The sequence below is a fragment of the Panthera pardus genome, unplaced genomic scaffold (assembly GCF_024362965.1).
Source record: "Panthera pardus isolate Hobbes unplaced genomic scaffold, ASM2436296v1 HiC_scaffold_11, whole genome shotgun sequence".
NCBI classification, from domain to species: domain Eukaryota; kingdom Metazoa; phylum Chordata; class Mammalia; order Carnivora; family Felidae; genus Panthera; species Panthera pardus.
This window is the reverse complement of record NW_026526666.1, coordinates 1,993,006-2,014,100: the sequence shown is the minus strand read 5'-3', so window position 1 is coordinate 2,014,100 and position 21,095 is coordinate 1,993,006. Positions and strand designations below refer to the sequence as shown.

The 21,095-nt window shown below is 37.4% G+C and overlaps 1 protein-coding gene across 2 annotated transcripts in view; it reads right to left on the bottom strand.

Moving 5' to 3' along the window:
- Positions 1-20,782, bottom strand: part of GOLPH3L (golgi phosphoprotein 3 like) — a 37,571-nt gene extending 16,789 nt beyond the window's left edge. The window contains exons 1-3 of one of the 2 annotated variants that reach the window (XM_019432774.2): positions 20,551-20,782; positions 19,963-20,099; positions 18,355-18,549 (exon numbers count right to left, since the gene is read on the bottom strand). In XM_019432774.2, coding sequence (XP_019288319.1) covers positions 18,355-18,537 — 183 coding nt within the window. In that variant the 5' untranslated portion in view covers positions 18,538-18,549; positions 19,963-20,099; positions 20,551-20,782. The remainder of the gene's footprint in view (positions 1-18,354; positions 18,550-19,962; positions 20,100-20,550) is intronic. The other variant, XM_019432772.2, reaches the window with a different exon arrangement.
- Positions 20,783-21,095: the final 313 nt, after the last annotated feature.

The following is a 21,095-nucleotide window of genomic DNA, read 5'->3' as shown; positions in this document are numbered from 1 at the left end:
TTAAGGATCGCTACATAAATTGGTATTTTAGGGACGCCTGGGTGGCTCAGTCTGACTTTGGCTCAGGTCATGATCTCGCAGTCAATGGGTTGGAGCCCCGCATCAGGCTCTGTGCTGAAAGCTCAGAGCCTGGAGCCTGCTTCGGATTCTGTGTCTCCGTCTCCCTCCCTCTCTCGCTCTCTCTCTCTCTCTCTGCCCCTCCCCCACTCATGCTCTGTCTCTCTCACACTCTCAAAAAAAAAAAATCAGTATTTAAAATTTTTTATTTTATTTATTTTTAAATGCATGTTTATTTTTGAGAGAGAGAGAGAGAGAGAGAGAGAGAGTGAGAGAGAGAGAGCACACAAGCACACAGGAGAGGGGCAGAGAGAGAGAGGGAGAAAGAGGATCCCAACAGGCTCCACACTCAGCACAGAGCCCAACACGGGGCTTGACCTCATGACCTGGGATTGTGACCTGAACCAAAATCAAGAGTTGGATGCTAACACTGATTCAGCCACCCAGGCACACCCTCCACTTTATTTTTATTTAGTATTTTTTTAAAGTTTATTTTACTTTGAAAGAGAGAGAGAGAGAGCAAATGGGGGGGGGAGGGGAGCAGAGAGAGAGGGAGACAAAATCCCAAGTAGGCTCTGTGCTATCAGTGCAGAACCTGATGCAGGGCTTAAACTCATGAACCGTGAGATCATGACCTGAGCTGAAGCTGGATGCTTAACTGACTGAGCCACCCAGGTGCCCCATATTTTTAAAACAAATCAATATTTAACCACTCTTCTAGTTGACCAATATTTTCTTTTCTTTTTCTTTTTCTTTTTTTTTTTACCACCTCACATTAGACATTATTATTGGCATCATCATTATTTTATACAGGTCTGATTTACTCAGATGCTTACCAATGTCTTTGCTCACCATTCCTTCTTGCATCTCAGACCTCCTTTCTGGTACCATTTTCCTTCTCCCTAAAGTAAAATTTCCTTAAGTGAAAATCTGTTGGAGCAAACTCTATTTTATCTGAAAGGTCTTTATTTCACCACTATTTTTTTAAAGATAGTTTCTCCGGACATAAAATTCTAGGTTGATAGTTTTATCACACTGACCATATGAAGTCTTCCTCTTCTAGCTTCCATTGTTGCAGTGAGAAATGTATCATTCTCATTGATTGTGGTTTCTTGTAGGTGTGATTGACTTGTCTTTTTTTCTCAGGTTCTGTAAGATCTTCTCCCTTGGTGTTTTGCAGTTCGACTATGACATGACTTTATGTGAATTTCCTTATCCTGTTTGGCATATGCTTCCTGTTTCTATAGGTCCGGTCCATTTCTTAGTTTTCAAAATTTCTCACTTTTTATCTCTAAGAAATTTGACTCTCCTCCGTTTTATTTTTTCCTTGTGGGACATCAATCTTTCTTATTCTAACCCCCATATCTTTAACTCTCTTTCATATTTTCCATTTCCTTTGTCTCTAAATTGCTTTCTGAAGAGTTATTTTATATCTGGCTTCCAATTTTCTCTCTCCATTTATATCTAATGTGTAACCATGAGATTTTGATTTCAACTTTGATTTCTAAAAGTTCTATGTAGTTATTTTTCATATTTGCTTGCTCACTTGTGATCAGTTCTTTTTGTTATTCATTTTGTGATTCTTTTATTTCTTTAAAAATGTCATAGATATTTTATATTGTCTGGTCATTTTAATATCTGAGGTCCACGAATGACCTATTATTTGCTATTTCTGCTGTTCTTGTGGGTATTTGCTTCTTTGTACATTTGGCATTTGATTAAGAAGTGGCTCATATTCAATTTTTTTTTGGTGTGAATCTATGAGATCCTGGAGGCCTAAATTAAAGATGTCTTCTTTCAGAGAGGAAGAGCTATATTTGCTTCTGCTGAGAATCAGGCATAGGGAGGGGGGGACTGGAGGACTGCCACACAACTGGGACCACATTTATTTTATTTTTTAAAAAAGATTTTATTGTATATATATTTTTAAAGCTTATTTATTTATTTTGAGAGAGAGGACATGCAGAGGAGGGGCAGAGAGAGAGAGAATCCCAAGCAGGATACACATTGGCAGGGCTCAAACTCACAAATGGTAAGATCATGACCTGAGCCAAAACCAAGAATAGGATGCCTCAGACGCTGAGCCACCCAGGCACCCCAAAAGATCTTATTTTTAAGTAATCTTTATACCCAATGTGGGGTTCAAACTCACAACCCTGAGATCAAAAGTCACTTGCTTCACTGACTGAGCCAGCTAGGTGCCGCCAACCGGGATCATATTTAAACCTAGCTTCCCCGTTTTATTTCAACACTGCAGTTTATTCCTGACTACCCAATTCCTGGATGTCAGGACTGATTTGGTAATTTGTCCTAGGGCAATCTGGTTTTCTCATCTGTTTATTGATCACCTCTGGGATTTTAAGTTTGATTAAAAATATTTCAAATGCTCCTCCAGTCCAAATTCCTTAGGATAGCACTCAAGCTAAGAAAATGCTCACTGGTCTCTCTCTGACCCCTTCTCCTTGAACACTAGGGCTTAACTTTCCAGAACTATTTTAAGTTGGTTTATCTTTTTTAGTAATCTCTGCACCCAACACGGGGCTCAAACTCACAACCGTGAGACTGAGTTGGATGCTCCTCCAACAGAGCCAGAACTATCTGAGCCGCCAGAACTATCTGAGCCCCCCAGAGCTATCTGAGCCCCCCTCTAGAACTATCTGAGCTCCCCCCCAGAACTATCTGAGCCCCTAGAGCTATCTCAAGTACTCTTAATGTATCATTTTTGCCTACTAGCCTTTGTACACATTGTTCTCTCTGTCCAGAAGAACCAATATACTTCTTCCCCCAACTCCTCCTTGTTCTTAAGGATGGCTTCCAGGAATCACATCTTCCATGTACCTTCTCTAACCATGTCTTTCCTTCAACTCCACCCTCTAGGTTAGGTTCCCCACCTGGGTGTGCCTATATATACTTCTCCCTTATCATTTGTTTTATCACATTGTAATCAATTGTCCTCGGTAGACTATAAATTCCTTAAGGAGAGAGTATCTGACTGATACACAGTATTTCTCAATAAATGTTTCTTGACAGCATAAATTTAGGATTGAAAGTAAATATGTTAACCTTAAACAAAAACAAAAAACAACCCAAAACAAAACAGAACACAAAAAACAAGACAAAAAAGAAAGTAAATATGTTAACCTGGCAAAAGCTCAGTTTGAACCATAAACACCCTTAGACGGACTCGCATTTCCTGAGGGCCTGATCTTAGATTCAAAGCTGGAGTTAGTTCCATCTATTACCTGCATCTGGCTACTCCAAAAGAGTCATAATTTATAACTCCTCTTTAAGGAGGGAGTAGGCTTTTTTAAGGATTTAAGGTTAAACTGCAACTTGCTTTAGAACACATAATTTACTTAAGCATAACTTTTATATAATCTTGGTGATTTTATAAATCTCAACAGGTGTGCAAACACATTAGCCAGTATTAAAGCAATTAGAGGAAACTAATTTGTTTGTTTTCTCATTTCTTCCTGACCATATAACTTCTGTTTCAGGAACAGTGATGCCAGATTGTCATCAGAACTGTAAGTGAGAACTGTAAATAAAGAAACAATGAACAGCAGGATGTAGACACTATGTTTCTGAATATCATTCCCATCCAAGGATCTAATGTAAAACTCCTCAAATGAGTTTTTTTAAACTTTCTTTTTATCGAGTCATATATAATAGAAAAAAAGCTTAAAAATACGCAGAGTTTTAAAAAATAATTATAAATCTAAGGTCCATATTCCCCCAAATAAATCTATCTAGCTGAACTGGTGAATTCTCAAACCATCTATAATAACATCTATAAACATAATAAATGATCGTATAAGAGAAAAGAAAAGAAAAGACAGGAAAAGAGATCACATTATAGAAATGTGTAATTTACAGGGGTGCCTGCGTAGCTCAGTCGGTTAAGCATCTGACTTCGCTTGGGTCATTATCTTACAGTTCGTAGATCACACATTAGGCTCTGTGCTGACAGCTCAGAGCCTGGAGCCTGCTTCAGATTCTGTGTCTCCCTCTCTCTCTGCCCCTTCCCTGCTCATGCTCTGTCTCTGTCTCAAAAATAAATAAACAAAAACAAAAAAAAAAAAAAAAAGAAAGAAAGAAAGAAAGAAAGAAAGAAAGAAAGAAAGAAAGAAAGAAAGAAACGTGTAATTTACAACATGGAAGTTTATCTGGAGGGGTTAACAGTCTAGTGCATATTTTCTAGATTTTATATGCCTATTCTATCTTAGTATTATTTACAGAAATGAGATCACACTGAGTGGCAACTTTTTCACTCACCCATTATTTTGGCTATCTTCTCACATGAATTAATATAGATTTACCTCATTCACTGTAATGGCTACCTAGCAGTGCACTTTAGATGTACTATAATTTATCTATCCAAGCCCTTACTGGTGTACATTTGCTTACAGTTTTTTGTCATCACAGACACACACAAAAATGCTATAAAGAAATATTCATTGTTGGTGTTTCTGTTGAATAAATGCCTATAGGAAATTTTGGGGTCAAAGATTGTACATATTTACATTTTTGATAATGTTACTTTATTCTTATAAAAGGTAGGGCATTGAGCTTCCATAAATTCAGACAGTCAACATTTTATGCTTTTCCACCTGGTCTAGTATTTTTTATCCAAACTTCCTTAAAGACACACCTTAAAACAACTCGAAGGTTAAAGATTTTAAAGTTGTCTGCTTGGGGTAAAAAAAGGACAGAAAACAAAGAAACTTAAAGCATCATTAAAAACTATGCTTACAAGGAGTTTTTTAAAATGTTAGAAAATTCCTATGAAAAGTTTAATCAAAAACAGCCAAATACATAATTGTGTATTCAAAATTATCACAATTACACAAAATACCTTACTTTAAAAGAATGAGCCTGCCTTAAAAAATGGTTTTGTGGGGCATCTGGGTGGCTCAGTCAGTTGAGCATCTAACTTTGGCTCAGGTCATGATCTTACGGTTTATAAGTTCAAGCCCCATATCCGGCTCTGCACTGACAGCTCGGAGCCTGAAGCCTGATTCAGATTCTCTCTGCCTCTGCCCCTCCCCTGCTTATGCTCTCCATCTCTCTCAAAAATAAATCAATAAACATTAAAAAATGGTTTTGTAATTTTTTCCAAGTTACCTACACTGAGCAAATATGTTTATTAGGAAAAATATCAGAAAAAAATCTTCCTTTCCACCAAATCTGAAGATTCAACATTAAAACTGCTTCAACCTTCCATAAGAGAAGGAATCTTACTATGTTTTCTTGAAATCTTTTCTATATGCTCAGTGTCTGTATAATAATCTCTGGATCGGGATGTCAAGAATTACCAGAAAAAAAAAAGAATTATCAAAAATGAAAATTATACAAGCAAAACTAGTTTTTTCCTTTAAAAAATTACCTTAAAAAGAGTTAATGTGCTGTTTTTCTTTCTTCCCTTTTTTTTTTTTTTTTAAAATATTTATTTTGAGAGAGAGAACTCACATCATGGGGGAGAGGCACAGAGAGAGAGAGGGAGAGAGAGAATCCAAAGCAGGCCCCAAGCTATCAGCAAGGAGGCCCAATGTAGGGGCTCGATTCCACAACCCTGAAATCATGGACCTTAGCCAAAATCAAGAATGGTGGGGCGCCTGGGTGGCGCAGTCGGTTAAGCGTCCGACTTCAGCCAGGTCACGATCTTGCGGTCCGTGAGTCCGTGAGATCGAGCCCCGCGTCAGGCTCTGGGCTGATGGCTCGGAGCCTGGAGCCTGTTTCCGATTCTGTGTCTCCCTCTCTCTCTGCCCCTCCCCCGCTCATGCTGTGTCTCTCTCTGTCCCAAAAATAAATAAAAAACGTTGAAAAAAAAATTTTTTTTTCAAAATCAAGAATGGAACGCTTAACCAACTGAACCCCCAGGAGCCCCTGCCAATAGAAATATTTCATAAAAGAGATTAAGCATTAAAACCTAACTCTGCTTAATCATAAGGGGGAACGAGGAACTGTGACCTGGATGTTATTCTGGTTTAACACATGACTTCAGCATTACTGAGAGGCTGGACTATTAACCCAGACAAATGAACAAAATTTCTCGATCAGCTTCATGAAGATGATGTCCTTTCAGGCTTATTCAGGGAGTTGGGTGAGGAGGGTGGGAGGGAGGGGAAAGTAGGTGATGGGCATTGAGGAGGGCACCTGTTGGGATGAGCACTGGGTGTTGTATGGAAACCAATTTAACAATAAATTTCATATTAAAAAAAAAAGGAAGTTGGGTGAAAGATGCAAAGCTAGTCATAATGATCAGGTTATAAATTTTCTCAACTTCAGTTGAAGTTTTTTTTTTCCTTAAAATAAAACCATCGTCAAAAGTTCAGAAAATTAAAAAGGAAACATGATAATGCCTTGTCAGTGAAAGAGAAATTCAAAATAAAGGAAAGCAACTGGTCATCCCTGAATATTCCTTCATAAGGTTTAAATCACATTCTGGCCAAGAAAAATATCCTTCATTTCTTTTTTTGTTTGTTTAATTTTTTTTAACATTTATTTATTTTTGAGAGACAGAGCACAAGCAGGGGAGGGGCAGAGAGAGAATGAGACAGAATCCGAAGCAGGCTCCAGGCTTTGAGCTGTCAGCACAGAGCCTGACATGAGGCTTGAACTCACAAACCGTGAGATCATGATCTGAGCCAAAGTCGGACGCTCAACCGACTGAGCCACCCAGGCGCCCCGAATATCCTTAATTTCTTACTCTAAAAAACTTAAAAGTGATTGTAGCACCAAAAGCAGAAATCTCTATGATTTTCTTTTCCCACAATCTGTTATTTATGAGAAAAAGGAATTTTCACTGCTACACAGTATCCAAAGAGAAAAGAAGAAAACAGATAGTTAAGGGGAGTAAAAATCTGAAAACATGTATGTGGCCCTAAATCTATTCCCCCACAACTCTTTTTTTTTAATTAAAAAAAATTTTTTTTATGTTTTATTTATTTTTGAGACAGAGAGAGACAGAGCATGAGCGGGCGAGGGGCAGAGAGAGAGAGAGAGAGAGAGAGAGAGAGAGACACACACACAAAATCTGAAGTAGGCTCCAGGCTCTAAGCTGATAGCACAGAGCCGGATGCGGGGCTGGAACCCACAAACTGTGAGATCATGACCTGAGCCGAAGTCAGATGCTTCACCAACTGAGCCACCCAGGTGCCCCACACACAACTCTCAAATAATTTAAAATAGATTTAAAAACACTTAAAGGTAAGTATAGTATGTTCAAACCTCAGAAGAACAAAACTAGGTAAATGTAGATACACCTTGTGTTTTCAAACAGCTTTTTCTCCCTGATTAAAAAGCAGTGTATATATATTTCAGAAAAATTGGAAAGAAAAAAAATCTTAAAAAATTAATATGATGCATAAATTTCATCATCCTATTATCTCTTGGGCTTATGTAAAACCAGATTTTTCTTTAAACACACAATACACATTTCTTCTCTCATAACCACTAATTTCCCCATATGCTTCTTCCCCAACTTCAATTTTGGGGCTATCCTTCACAGAACAGCTTTGTATGAATTATGAAATGACAGAATGTATATATTATAAATTGTCACAAAATACTGGGGAATAGAGGTAGAACAAACTGTGAGCCACACAGTTTGTAATCTCATCACCTTTCATAACAGGGAGTCAATAGGATATGGTGTAAAATGGAATCATGTGGTTAAGAAAATGTCTTGTTTTTTTCTTTTTAACATCTTTGGCTTAACATTCTCAAACACACACCAAAGAGAGAGATTATGAACCTCTATGTACCCATGACCTAGCTTCAACAGCTATCAATATATACACATCTCTCATCTATACATGTCCCTGCTCCCCAGATTATTTCAGTACAAATCCCAGTCATTGTAACATATCATCTATAAAAATCACCATACTCTCCCCAAGACATGCAGGTTTTTAAAAAAAACTGTAATACTAATATCATACCTAAAAATTAACAAGAATTCCTTAATTTTATCAAATATTCAGTTAGCCTTCAAATTCCATCAATTGTTTAATACATATTTTTTTACTGTTTATTTTTGAGAGAGAGAATGAGTGTGTGTGTGTGTGTGTGTGTGTGTGTGTGTGTGTGTGTGTGTAGGGGTGGGGGCAGAGAGAGAGGGAGACACAGCATCTGAAGGAGGCTCCAGGCTCTGAGCTGTCAGCACAGAGCCCGATGCGGGGCTTGAACTCACAGACTGCAAGGTCATGACCTGAGCTGAAGTCAGGCGCTAAACCAACTGAGCCACCCAGGCGCCCCAATACATATTTTTATATAGCTGGTTTGTTTCAATCAACAGCCAAACAAGGTCCACACATACATAGCTTTATGTTTTTCATAAGATCTTTTTTTTTTTTATCTTTAGTGGGCCTTTTAGTAAATAATATTTTGTGATGAACAAAAGCAAGATTCAGTTTAATTTCCCTTTTATGTAAATTCAAGTAACATCACACTTATCACTTTTTTAAAAAATGGAATAAATCATTCTACTTGTGCTATTTTAAAAGTAAAACGTAATAAATATAATTTTACTTAAATTTAACATAAGAAAGAGAAAATGAAGTGAAACTGAAGGAATTATTGAACTTCAAACATTTCTTTATTATAAGAGGTATCTCCTACAAGACTGCTTTCTAAGAAAGATTATTAAGAGGTACCTAGAAAAGTCTATAAGGATTTTTCTATAAATATTTTAATAGCAATTACTTTTCAGGGGTGAGATTATGGGTGAATTTTATTCTCTTCTTTAAACTTTTTATAGGGGCACCTGGGTGGCTCAGTCGGTTAAGCATCCAACTTCAGCTCAGGTCATGATCTCACGGTTCGTGAATTCGAGTCCCACATCAGGCTCCATGCTGACAGCTCAGAACCTGGAGCCTGCTTCTGATTCTGTGTCTCCCTCTTTCTCTGCCCCTCCCCCACTCACGTTCTGTCTCTCAAAAACAGATGAATGTTAAAAAAATTTTTTTTAAAGTTTTTATAAAAAATTGAGGTATAATTTATATAGAATGAGATGCACAGATGTTCAGTTTGTTTTGACAAATGCATATATCCCCATATTTCACAGCCCTATCACTAAGTTCTCTCATGTAGACTTTTATCTCAATTTCTTAGTATAAACATATTTTACTTTTAAAATAATAAAGATTTTTTTTAATCTTAGACCGATATTTATTTATTTAAATTAAAAAAATTTTTTTAATGTTTTATTTATTTTTGAGAGAGAGGCAGACAGAATGTGAGCGGGGTGGGGTGGCGGGGGCAGAGAGAGAGGGAGACACAGAATCTGAAGCAGGCTCCAGTCTCGGAGCTGTCAGCACAGAGCCCAACGCGGGGCTTGAACCCACAAAAGGTGAGATCATGACCCCAGCTGAAGTCTGAAGTTGGACGCTCAACTGACTGAGCCCCCCAGGCACCCCCTCTTAGACCGATTTTTAAAAGAAGTCAATAATACCATAAAGAAGGGTGAGCACAATCCACCAATGAACACATGAAAACCTGAAGACACTTTATTCAGTCTCTCTCTGTCTATTAAGTACGTTCCATTCCCAATGTGGGGCTTGAACTCACAACTCTGGGATCGAGAGTCAGAAGCTCTACTGACTGAGCCACCCAGGCCCCCTCAGTAGTTTTTTCTATTTGCCATTCCCACCTTAAACCTTCTGGACAACTGTGAATAGGAGAGAGCAAACACAGAAAGTAATGAGTAACCTCCAAGGAATTTCCACCTCTTCCACTATTTTTGTCTTTCTCTTCCATGTTCTTATAGCACTTTTTGTACCTTTCTTACAGCACTTACATACTGTATCTAGTAGTACAGTTATTGTATACATATCTTTTCTCCCATTTCAGATTCAAATGCTTCTTGATGAAAGATAAACACATCTTAATTATTTCTGTTTCCTTACTTTATTCAGCAGCTTGGACAGAGCAGGTGCTCAATAAATGGTGCCTGACTTGAACTGAAGGAAACATCACATCATTATACAGTTTTAATGACACTTCCTGAGGTTGAACTGCACTCCAGGTGGATATAAGTAAATATTACAAAATTATCTCTAAAACCTTCCCACTTCCTCTCAACTCTTCTAAATCACTGTTATGGGGTTAACTGTGTCTCCCCAGAATCCATATGTTGAAACCCTAATCCCCAGTACCTTAGAATGTGACTGTATTTGGAGATAGTGCCTTGAAAGAGGTGATTAAGTAAATAAAGCTTTTAAGGAGGCCCTACTCCAATCTGACTGGTCTTTATAAGAAGAAGAAATTTGGACACAGAGACACTAGGGATGCATGTACAGAAGAACAACCATATAAGGACATAATGAGAAGACGGCCATCTGTAAGCCAAGTAAAGAGGCCTCAGGAGAAACCAAATCTTGGACTTCAAGCATCCAGAACTATGGGGGGAAAAAATTCTGTTGTTTAAGCCACCCAGTCTGTGGTATTTTGTTATGGCAGCCCTAGCAAACTTAATACAACATACTCCTGCACAAAAATCTAAAAGAAGCTTGTGTATTCATTTGGTCTTAGCTTTAAAGTTAAAGAAAGGGGTGCCTGGCCGGCACAGTTGGTTAAGATGTCCTCTTTTTTTCTTTCTTCTCCCCCCACCCCCCGCAAGTGTCCTGACTCTTGATTTCAACTCAGATAATGATCTCACTGTTCGGGAGTCCAAGCCCCGAGTCAGGCTCCACACTGATAGCGTGGAGCTTGCTTGGGGATCCTCTTTCTCTTCTCTCTCTGCTCCTCCCCTGCTCGTGCACGCGTGCGTGCACTCTCAAAAAGAAATAAACCTAAAAAAATAAAATTAAAGAAAAAGAACCCTACCTACTCATTTGTATCTTTTTAGTATAATAGTCTCCTCTTCCTTCCATAAGAAAAATGTATGACATGGGATCTAATCTATGGCTGTCATTGTGAACTGAGAAGAAAAATATAATGCCTATTTATTTACACACTAGACTTTCTGAAGATATGGTTATAATAAATATCATTTATTGCCTCTTTTAAAGCTTATTTATTTTGAGAGTGAGAAAGTGCGGGAGGAGCGGAAGGGCAGAGAGGGAGAGAGAATCCCAAGAATCCCTGATGTGGGGCTCGAATTCATGAACTCTAAGATCATGACCTGAGTCGAAATCAAGAGTCAGATGCTTAACTGACTGAGCCACTCAGGCACCCCTCATTTACTGCCTCTAAACATTTTTCATTTTGTAAATTGGATTATTGAAACTTCTTATTGGACTTATTGTTTCTTATATGTTTACTTTTTTTTTTTTAAGTTTATTTATTTGGGGAGAGAGAGAGAGAGCATGAACAGGGGAGGGGCAGAGAGAGAGGGAGAAAGAATCCGGAGCATGCTCCGGCTCTCAGCACATAGCCCGATGCGGGACTCGAACCCACCAACCGTGAGATCATGACCCAAGTGGAAATCAAGAGTCAGATGCTTACCCGACTGAGTCACCCAGACACCCCTGGACTTATTGTTTCTTATGACCAGGGTATCTTGTTTGACAGAAGAAACAAAAGAGAAAAAATGTGTAGGACTTTCATATTTCCTCCTTAAAATGTGAGGTAGTAGGATGAAACTAAGATAAAATTGTATCATTGAGAATTGCTAAATGGTACTTTCTCTTATTCTGCCATTATTGATGTCAACTTAATATTTTTATGGGATCCCAAAGTCTTCAAGAGTGCGCTTTGCTAAAACAAAACAAAACACAGTGGGCTTTGCTAGGGTATTACATATTGGAATAAGAAAACCAGGGATAAAGCTTGAGAAAAATAACTTGTGCCAAAAATTACTGCAGAACATAATAATCTTTTATCTCTATAGGAGGTATAAACTCCATATAAAACTATTTTAGGAGATGAAATATTTGGTTTTACACTAAGCATTAACAATCCTGAACAATTTTCTTTGTTCGTCAAGAAATACAGAAAAATATGTGATACGTGTTTTGCAAGCATGCCCCTTCTTAAACTGTACTTGGAGTCAGTTTTTTTTTTTTTTTTTAATTTTTTTTTTTTTTTAACGTTTATTTTTGAGACAGAGACAGAGCATGAACAGGGGAGGGGCAGAGAGAGAGGGAGACAAAGAATCCGAAACAGGCTCCAGGCTCTGAGCCATCAGCACAGAGCCCGACGCGGGGCTCGAACTCACGGACCACGAGATCGTGACCTGAGCCGAAGCCGGACGCTCAACCGACTGAGCCACCCAGGCGCCCCTTGGAGTCAGTTTGAACATAAATTCCATCACTTCTTGGCCAATTAACCATCTGACTTTGCTTTCATAAAGATAAGATGATGTTTGCCTTGCAGGATCAAGCATGAGAAAGTGCAAATTGTTTTGAAGACTCTTAAGTTGTATAAACACACAAAAAAAGGACACAAAGACATGGACTGGCTCACATCAAATGTATAGGTTCAGTGGCTACAGCCAAAGGTCCAAATATAAGTAGGTGGTTTTTATCTTAATATCCATGCCAGATATTTTGAAAGAGAACAGTGTGCAGTTAGGGGTTGGGGGTATATGGAGAGGCAGGCCTCTCAATTAAATAGCTTAAACTATATTTCCTACTGTTAAAATAGGACTTTGATCTTCCATTTTTCTTCTTTTTGTACCAATAGTAAATTTGGGGGGTTATATGAATGGATATAATAAAAAAAACAAAATGGTTCTTTTTTTTTTTTTTAACAGCCTATGTTAATAAAAAACCACAAAACCTGACAAACAAGTCTTTCTGATACACTTGCTCTATTTACAATGGCAAAAACTACTGACAAGGGATTTATTGTTCATTTTGTGCAATCAGGAAACTAAAAGACCAGGCAGTGACCTAAATGAGACTTTTAAACTTTTGATTTTAATAAAATATTTTAGGACCCAGCAACTTTTCCTTTCCTTTTTTTTCTTTAGAGAGAGAGAGAAAGAGTGAGAGTGGGGGAGGGAGCAGAGGAAAAGAGAGAGAGAATCTTTTTTTTTTTTTTTTAATTTAAAAATCTGTCAGCGCAGAGCCTCACACTGGGCTTGAATTCACGAACCGTGAGTGAGGTCATGACCTGAGCCAAAATCAAGAGTCATACGCTTAACTGACTGAACCACCCAGATACCCCTGATTTATAATTTTTCTATATATATGAATAGTGGCATTGTTTGAAAGAACATAACTGATAAATACAAGAATATTCTTATCAGCACTGTCTATAATGGACTCCTGAATGTCTGTTAACCACGAGAATGAATGAATAGTGGTATACTGATATAACTGAAATATTATATTCCAATGAACTGAATTAAATTAAATGATATGCAACAACATGGGATGAATCTCAAACATCATATTGAGCAAAAGAATACGTAACAGTATAATCGATAGATACGTAACAGCGTAATCGAATAACATACAGTTTAAAAACATGCAAAACTAAAATACATTGTTTAAGGATATATATACATGTTCAGAGTAGCAGGAAGTGCAGTAGCATGTGATCAGGGAAGGGTACAAGAGGATGACCCCACGATATGTGTTTTATATATTTTTCTAGATACGCTGTATTTCACAATTTTAGAAAGGTTAAACAATAAAATACAGAACTGAATGCCCAGCTAAGTTTTGGTAGTTGACTTTCAAAACAACTGAGTTCATTTAAAGGAGATGAGATGTTTTTAAATATCTGTTGTGATTCCAGTTGCAAATCACTGAAACTATCACAAGCATTCAGCTGATTTTTTTCCCCCTAGAACTTGTTTCTCTTCACAAACTAACTCTTGCTCATCTTCAGAATTCAGGTTAAGAGTTATCACCTCCCAGAAGTCTTTCCCAGTATCTCTTTCCTCCCCTATCCCACTAGCACTCTCTACCACCCACTTGGGTTGGGTTTCTTTCCTCTTTGTTCCCTCAGTCCCCACAACACAGTCACACATATATCACATGTACTGCAATGGTCTGCTGACTTTCCCTATCCCCCTTCCAGCCTCTCCAGCCACTCTCATCCCACTAGACTATAAATGATCTCAAAAGCAGGGACTATTGTCCCTGCAGAGTATTGGGTTATAAACAAAGAATCCTATGGAAATCTTCAGCAAAATTTAACTTTGGGACTTTGGAATACAAAGTTTAACACTTAGAAGGTGGTTTTTTTTGTTTGTTTGTTTTTTTACAACAAACCTAGGTTTGCATGGCCACAAACCTAAAGCCATGCAAAAACAAGAAATTATATACATATCAAAACATATACTCACAAAGAACATAGAGTAAAAATATCACTAAGTCATTAATTTGTACACAAAAATGAAATGGGCTTTACTCTTTTCATTCGGCTGATCGCATTACTTAAAGGAAAGAATCTATAACTGTAGAGAACGAACTGATGGTTACCAGAGGCGAGGTAGCTGGGGAGATGGGTGAAATTAGGTCAAAGGGATAAACAGTACACTTATCGTGATGAGCACTGAGTAATGCACAGAATTGTTGAATCACTATATTATACTCCTAAATATAAAACTGTATGTAATGACACTGGAATTAAAATAAAAATAAATAAAGAGTCTAAAAGTCTCTACCTGGCATTCAAAAATCTGCCACACTCTATAGTCTGAATCTAATTTGCCAATTTTGACTCTCCTTGTTCTCCAAGAATGCCACCTACTTCAGTCATAGTGGTTACTTATCTCCCAAACTTATCAAGCTCATACTTGCAGGTTCCCTTATCCAGAATATGTTTCCTTCACTCCAGTTACATTAGTCCTACCTTTCTTAAAGGTCCAGCTTGTTTTACTACCTCCTATTCTTCCCCCATGATGATCTCTCTTCCTTCCAACTCTTGGCTTTTTTACCATTCTAACATGGAAAACTTGGGATTTTTACTGTTGTTTACTTCTCTAAAAATCTTTTGAATTGTGAAATATAAGACACACACAGAAGAGTGCATGAAACAAAAGTGAAAAAAGCTCAATGACTTATCTCTAAGTGAAAAATCCATGAAACTTTCTGCAAGTACAGAAACAGGAAACTGTTAGTACCCAGAAAGCTCGTGTTCTTTTCTAACCACTAATACCTACCCCCCCACTTCCCACACTTCCTAAAGAAAGGTAGGCACTATGCTCACAACTATGGTAATCCCTTTTGTGCTTTTCTTTACAGTTTTAATCACCTAAATACACAAACCCAAACACTATAGTTTAGTTTTTTAAAAATTTTATATACATGAAATCACACAGTATGTCTTTTGTGTCTGGCTTCCAGTACTGAACATTACATGAGAATCATACATGTTTTATAACAATGTTCATTTTAATTCTGTATAGAAAAGATATTTATGTTCATTTAAATAAATGGACAATTCATTTTTATCTATTCTGCAGTGGATGGACCTTTGGATTACTTAGCTTTTATTTTATTTTTATTTTTTAGTAATCTCCACATCCAACGTGGGGCTTGAACTCACAACCCCAAGCTCCAGAATCCTATGCTCTACTGACTGTGCCACCCAGGTGCCTTTGTGTTAGTTTAGTTTTACAAGGTATCAATGTCTTGTCTCCCCTGCTGGAATTCAAGTTTCTTGAAGCCAGGGACCATATATTATACTATTTTATATTTACCTTAGTATTTGTACAATGCTAAGCACATAATGGGTACCCCCAATCATGCTAAATAATGATTAAATAAATCTATGAGTAGTTTAGGAGTTGAGAAGAAAATAATTAGTGCTGGAAATCAACTAATAATTTTAGAGATAGTTATATAACTGGAATTTTGGAACAACACTACTACTTTAATAAATCAGAAGGTTTGACCTCTCCTATTTATTTACACCTAAGGATTTGTCATTTCTTGTTCTTCCTAAGCCAACTGAAAGGTAAAAACATATTTTGTCAACTATTTTCAAAATGAAATGAGAACAATTCAAAAGGTTAATTGTTACATGCTCATCTTTGAATGGTATCTTGCCAGAGTTCCTTTATTTTTTACTCTATTTCCTTAAATTTATATTAACTATTATACATTTAAAAACACACAAAGAGAAGTCCAAAGTTAGATTCTCTACAAAACAGAAACAAAAATTCTACTATCTAAGGTCAGCAGGAAATTAATCATTCCTATTCAAAAGTAAAATAACCAAATAGATGTTTAGTTCTAAAATGCTCTTCTACAGTCAGTGAAGGTTTCCTAGGCACTGTGTAAACATCTCAAAACAATATTTATACCACCTAATCTTCAGACCTACTCTCATGTTCTCTTGGAGAGTCAATTTTGTGTTTTCATTTGTTTGATTTTTATAAAACTAGAGCTTCATAAACTTTCTCAGCAAACAGGAAAATATACTTGTGGGCAAGATTTTCTGATTTTTCCATGTCTTGGTCAAGTACATATATGATGTCTTTAATATTAGTTTTACCAATACACAAGCTATAACAAGTCTTATAAATTTTGTTCAAGTTGGTAATCTGACATGACAAAAAATTGTGAAAGGAAAAGTGGTAAAGAAAATAAAATGGGGGCAACTGGGTGGCTCGGATAGTTAAGGGTCTGACTTTGGCTCATGTCATGATCTTATGGTTTGTGGATTTGAGCCCCACACTGCACAGCCTGCTTGGTATTCTCTCTCTCTTCCTCTCTCTTTTCCTCCCCCGCTCACACACTTTCTCTCAAAATAAATAAAAACTTTAAAAAAAAGAAAAAAGAAACAAAGGTAATCCTAAATTGAGGAATTGGTGCAGAAAAGAACACGTGTTATTAGATGTATGTAGCCAATTCATTACTAGCTAAGGACAATTATCAGAGCAAAATTTCGTATTTTTTTAAGCTTATTTATTTTTGAGAGAGAGAGAGAGAGAGAGTGAGCGGGGCAGGGGCAGAGAGAGAGGAAGACAGAGGATCTGAAGCAGGCTCTGTGCTGACAATAGAGAACCTGATGTGGGGCTTGAACTCATGAACTGTGAGATCATAACCTGAGCCAAAGGCAGACCCTTAACCAACTGAGCCACCCAGGCACGCCCAACTTTAGTATTTAAAAAAAAATCCTTTTTTAATGTTTTTATTTATTTTTGAGACAGAGAGAGACAGAACATGAGCTGGGGAGGGCAGAGAGAGAGGGAGACACAGAATCCGGAGCAGGCTCCAGGCTCTGAGCTGTCAGCACGGAGCCTGATGCGGGGCTCGAACTCATGGACTGTGAGATCATGACCTGAGCCGAAGTCAGATGCTTAACCGACTGAGCCACCCAGGTGCCCCCAACTTTAGTATTTTTTAATGTAAAGTAACACTTTAACTTGCTAAGTTTCCAAACAGAGGCCAATAATAAATGTGCCTTTATTATTATTGTATTTACTAAAGACTTTCTTGGAAAGGAAGTAGACTGTTTAAAATATTACATGTATATTTCTTCATAACCTCTTCATTAAAGAAGAAAGTGAAACACAATAAAAAGTTAAATTACAGAGGCACGTGGGTGGCTCAGTCGGTTAAGCACCCGACTTCAGCTCAGGTCATGATCTCACAGTTCACGAGTTCAAGCCCTGCACTGGGCTCCAAAGCCTGGAGCCTCCTTCAGATTCTGTGTCTCCCTCTCCCTCTGCCCTTTCCTCGCTCACATGCTCTCTTTCTTTCTCTCAAAAATAAACATAAAAAAAAAAAAGTTAAATTATAAATGAAAGATGATGTATAGTACTAGTAGGAAAGCCAACACATATATACCACAAATATGTACCACAAGACTTGTTATCTCAAGAGTAATTCTATTACAAAATGTTCTATTAATAAGGGAAAACTGCAATTAATTTAAAAACATTTTCTAAATTAAAATATTTCTTATCAGTTATTGATATTTAACTTCTAAAGATCCAGAAAATAGAATTAAAAAATTATTTCCACTGTATTGTAAGAAACCTACCCACTGTTTATTTTTGTAAAACAGCTAATCATACATGTTCCTTGTCGTTTAAAAGATTTTCCTCTCCACAGCTCAAGACAACTTCATTGTGTGGGCCTGCTTAGTGTAATAGGAAGTTATTTCACCTTCAATCTGGCTGGGGAACTACAAGTACCAAAATTTTACACTGTGTTATATTCTCTCTTGTCTCTTCCAGAATTTTGGAGTAATTTTGTAATTAAATTACATTTCAAGTAATTATACTTCTGGATTTCATCCTCCCCAAACTCCCCCATCCCTCAGATAGCTAGAGCACAATTCCAAGGCCAACTGAGCATTCATGAAAATATTCTGTCAGGTTACTTCCTAAAAACATTCTGACATTCAGGAGTCTTTGAGACGGGCTACCAAACCCAACTGCATTACCTCTTTATCTTTTAGTCCCAGGAGCAATACTTCTTCCATAAGGGTGAGGCGAATATCCTTAGAGTCACCAGAGTCCTCATTGTCTGGACTCTTGTCTTGATTAGTGTCTTCCTCACTTTCCACCTTCTTTTCAGAGTTCTTGCCTACTTCAGTGCGACGGGCCCGGTGAGTTAAAGTGGTCATTCTCACCTGTTTCTGAAGGGGGGGGGGGGGGCGGTGACAAAAAAATATCTGTATGCATGCTTATGTAAACAAAAACATACATATTAACATACTACAAATGTATAGAAATATGAAATATATACAAACTTAAATAAAGGAATAATGACCAGAAAAACTAGGTTAACATATCTTTCCCAAAGTACACAGAAGGCACTGACAGAAAAATAAAATCAGTGATTTTAAAGACTGGTAGAAATGATTATCTTTTAAGTCTGCCAATTTTACGTGCATAGTCTATAACCCAGGAGTATATATCCATCATGGTAATTCCTTTCACAAAATGGATCCTCCCCAAGTTAAATATTATGGGACAGCATAAACATTGTGGAGCATCCAGGTCCAAAAGGCATATAATAATTTATATATAATTTGTATAAGCATTCAATGGCACATTATAATACACAAAAGAGAAAATTAAAAAATAAGAAAAACTAAATATAAACATATATTCTCATATTGTCTTCCCATAACTTAATAACTCACTTCATGAACTCCCTTTGGAAATCACTGCTACAGAATAATACTTAGAAGATCACTTGTAGTAATTCTATATAGCCAGAAAACTTTCATCTCTATCCCTAGCTAGCCATCTTGCAAATACACAAACGGCTGCCAACAAAAAGTACCAGCAAGAGAATATTAAAAGATTAACAAATTCTTTGTCAATTACAAAAAACAAAAAAACAAAAAAACAAAGCACTTTTATACCATATACCACAGATGTTTTAAAAATCTACACTCAAGAGAAAGTGCAATAAATCATCTGTGATAAAGTTTAAAATTAGCGTACTTTATTTTAAATAAATCTAAACATCCATTTTTAAGATGATATACAATAAATATTTTTCATCAGAAATCATTTATTTTTATTTATTTATTTTTTTAAATTTTTTTTAACGTTTATTTGTTTTTGAGACAGAGAGACAGAGCGTGAACAGGGGAGGGGCAGAGAGAGAGGGAGACACAGAATCTGAAACAGGCTCCAGGCTCTGAGCTGTCAGCACAGAGCCCAACAAGGGGCTTGAACTCACAGACTGTGAGATCATAAGAATATCTTTTTTAAGACCAAAAGAATGCATTCAAGAGCCTCTGTGACTGGATCCCATCCTACCTTCTAGCAATATTTCCCATTACATTACTCTCAATTATGTACTGTTAACAAACCATTTCTCAAACATGTCCCATGCTGCTACTTCTCCTCCTTTGTACATGTTGGTGTTCTCTCCTTTTTCCCTTCCTCTCTATTACCTACCCATTCTTCAAAGGTCTATTGAGGACCCAGGTAAAGCCTTAAGTGAATCTCCTTCTCCATTACCCATGTATGTCCCATGGCCAGAATTGGTCTCTCTCTCAGCTGTACTTTCACAGAACTTTATTTATACTTACATCCTTTAAAGTATTTATTATAGTCTTTCTTTTGGTATGGCTGTCTCTCAACTGTAAACTTCTTGAGGGCAGGGATATTGTCTTCTTGGGTTTTTATAGTCTCCATAGCAACTAGCACAATGTCTTTAACGTTGTAACTGCTCAATAAATATATACTGATTAAAATGAATACTCAGAAATGCATGTGAACATTTTTAAGAGAAATACAAGTGAAGTGACTTACAAGAGATTGTTTATACAAGGCTATATTTCAAATATAATTCTTGGTGGGAGGCGGGAAGAAGAGTGGAGGAGGAAAAAATAAAACATAAAATAAATGCTTACAGGCATTAGCCTTATTTGGCACTGTGAATAGGGTTTATTTCCTAACCCAATCCAAAAAAACTTTAGGTCTTCAGAGAAAAAAAAAAAAAATTAAGGGGAATTTTGAGGAACTAACACCCCCTCGACATTTACAAGTTAAAAACACTATTTGAAAAAAAAAAAATGGCCAAAAACTAACTAAATAAGAACCTCCCTCTCCTCAGAAAATAAAAAATCTGGAGGCTGTTTTTGGACGTTAGGAAATGTATATCCTCCGTTGCTTACCTGACGTTACTCCTGGGTTACGGCCCGACGCAGGTTGCAGCTTGCGCTCTGTTTTAGGGGGACACCTGTTCCCCCTGTTCCCCCCCGTCCTAGTAGGTAGAAAAACTTCTCAGCCACGCAGAGAGCACAAACTTCCTGATCCTTCGATGCAGAGAAGGAATAACACATCAGCTTCCTCAGGATCGCTAGGCAACCTACCTTGGTGTTTCTTCATTGAACCAATCAGAAACCGCCAAGGTTGAGCCCAGCCAATCGGAGCTTACGAGGGGAGGCTCTCCTCGGGCTATTGTGTTGCGATCCCGACAAACACCACCAAAAGGAGGCAGGTTTGGGTCAACCTGACAGCTGGTCAATCCAATGAAGTAACCTTGGTAGAAGAGAGGAAAGGGAGCTGAGATCCCCACCCCCATTAAATCGTCCAATCAAAGCGTTCAGTGAGCTAGCACCAGCTGCCAATCAACAAAGGTTTTTGTTGGTCAACCTCTGTAGCAGGTGTGTTAATTGTAGCAGTGTATTCTAGGACAATTCGGTGAGATGTGTTGGGA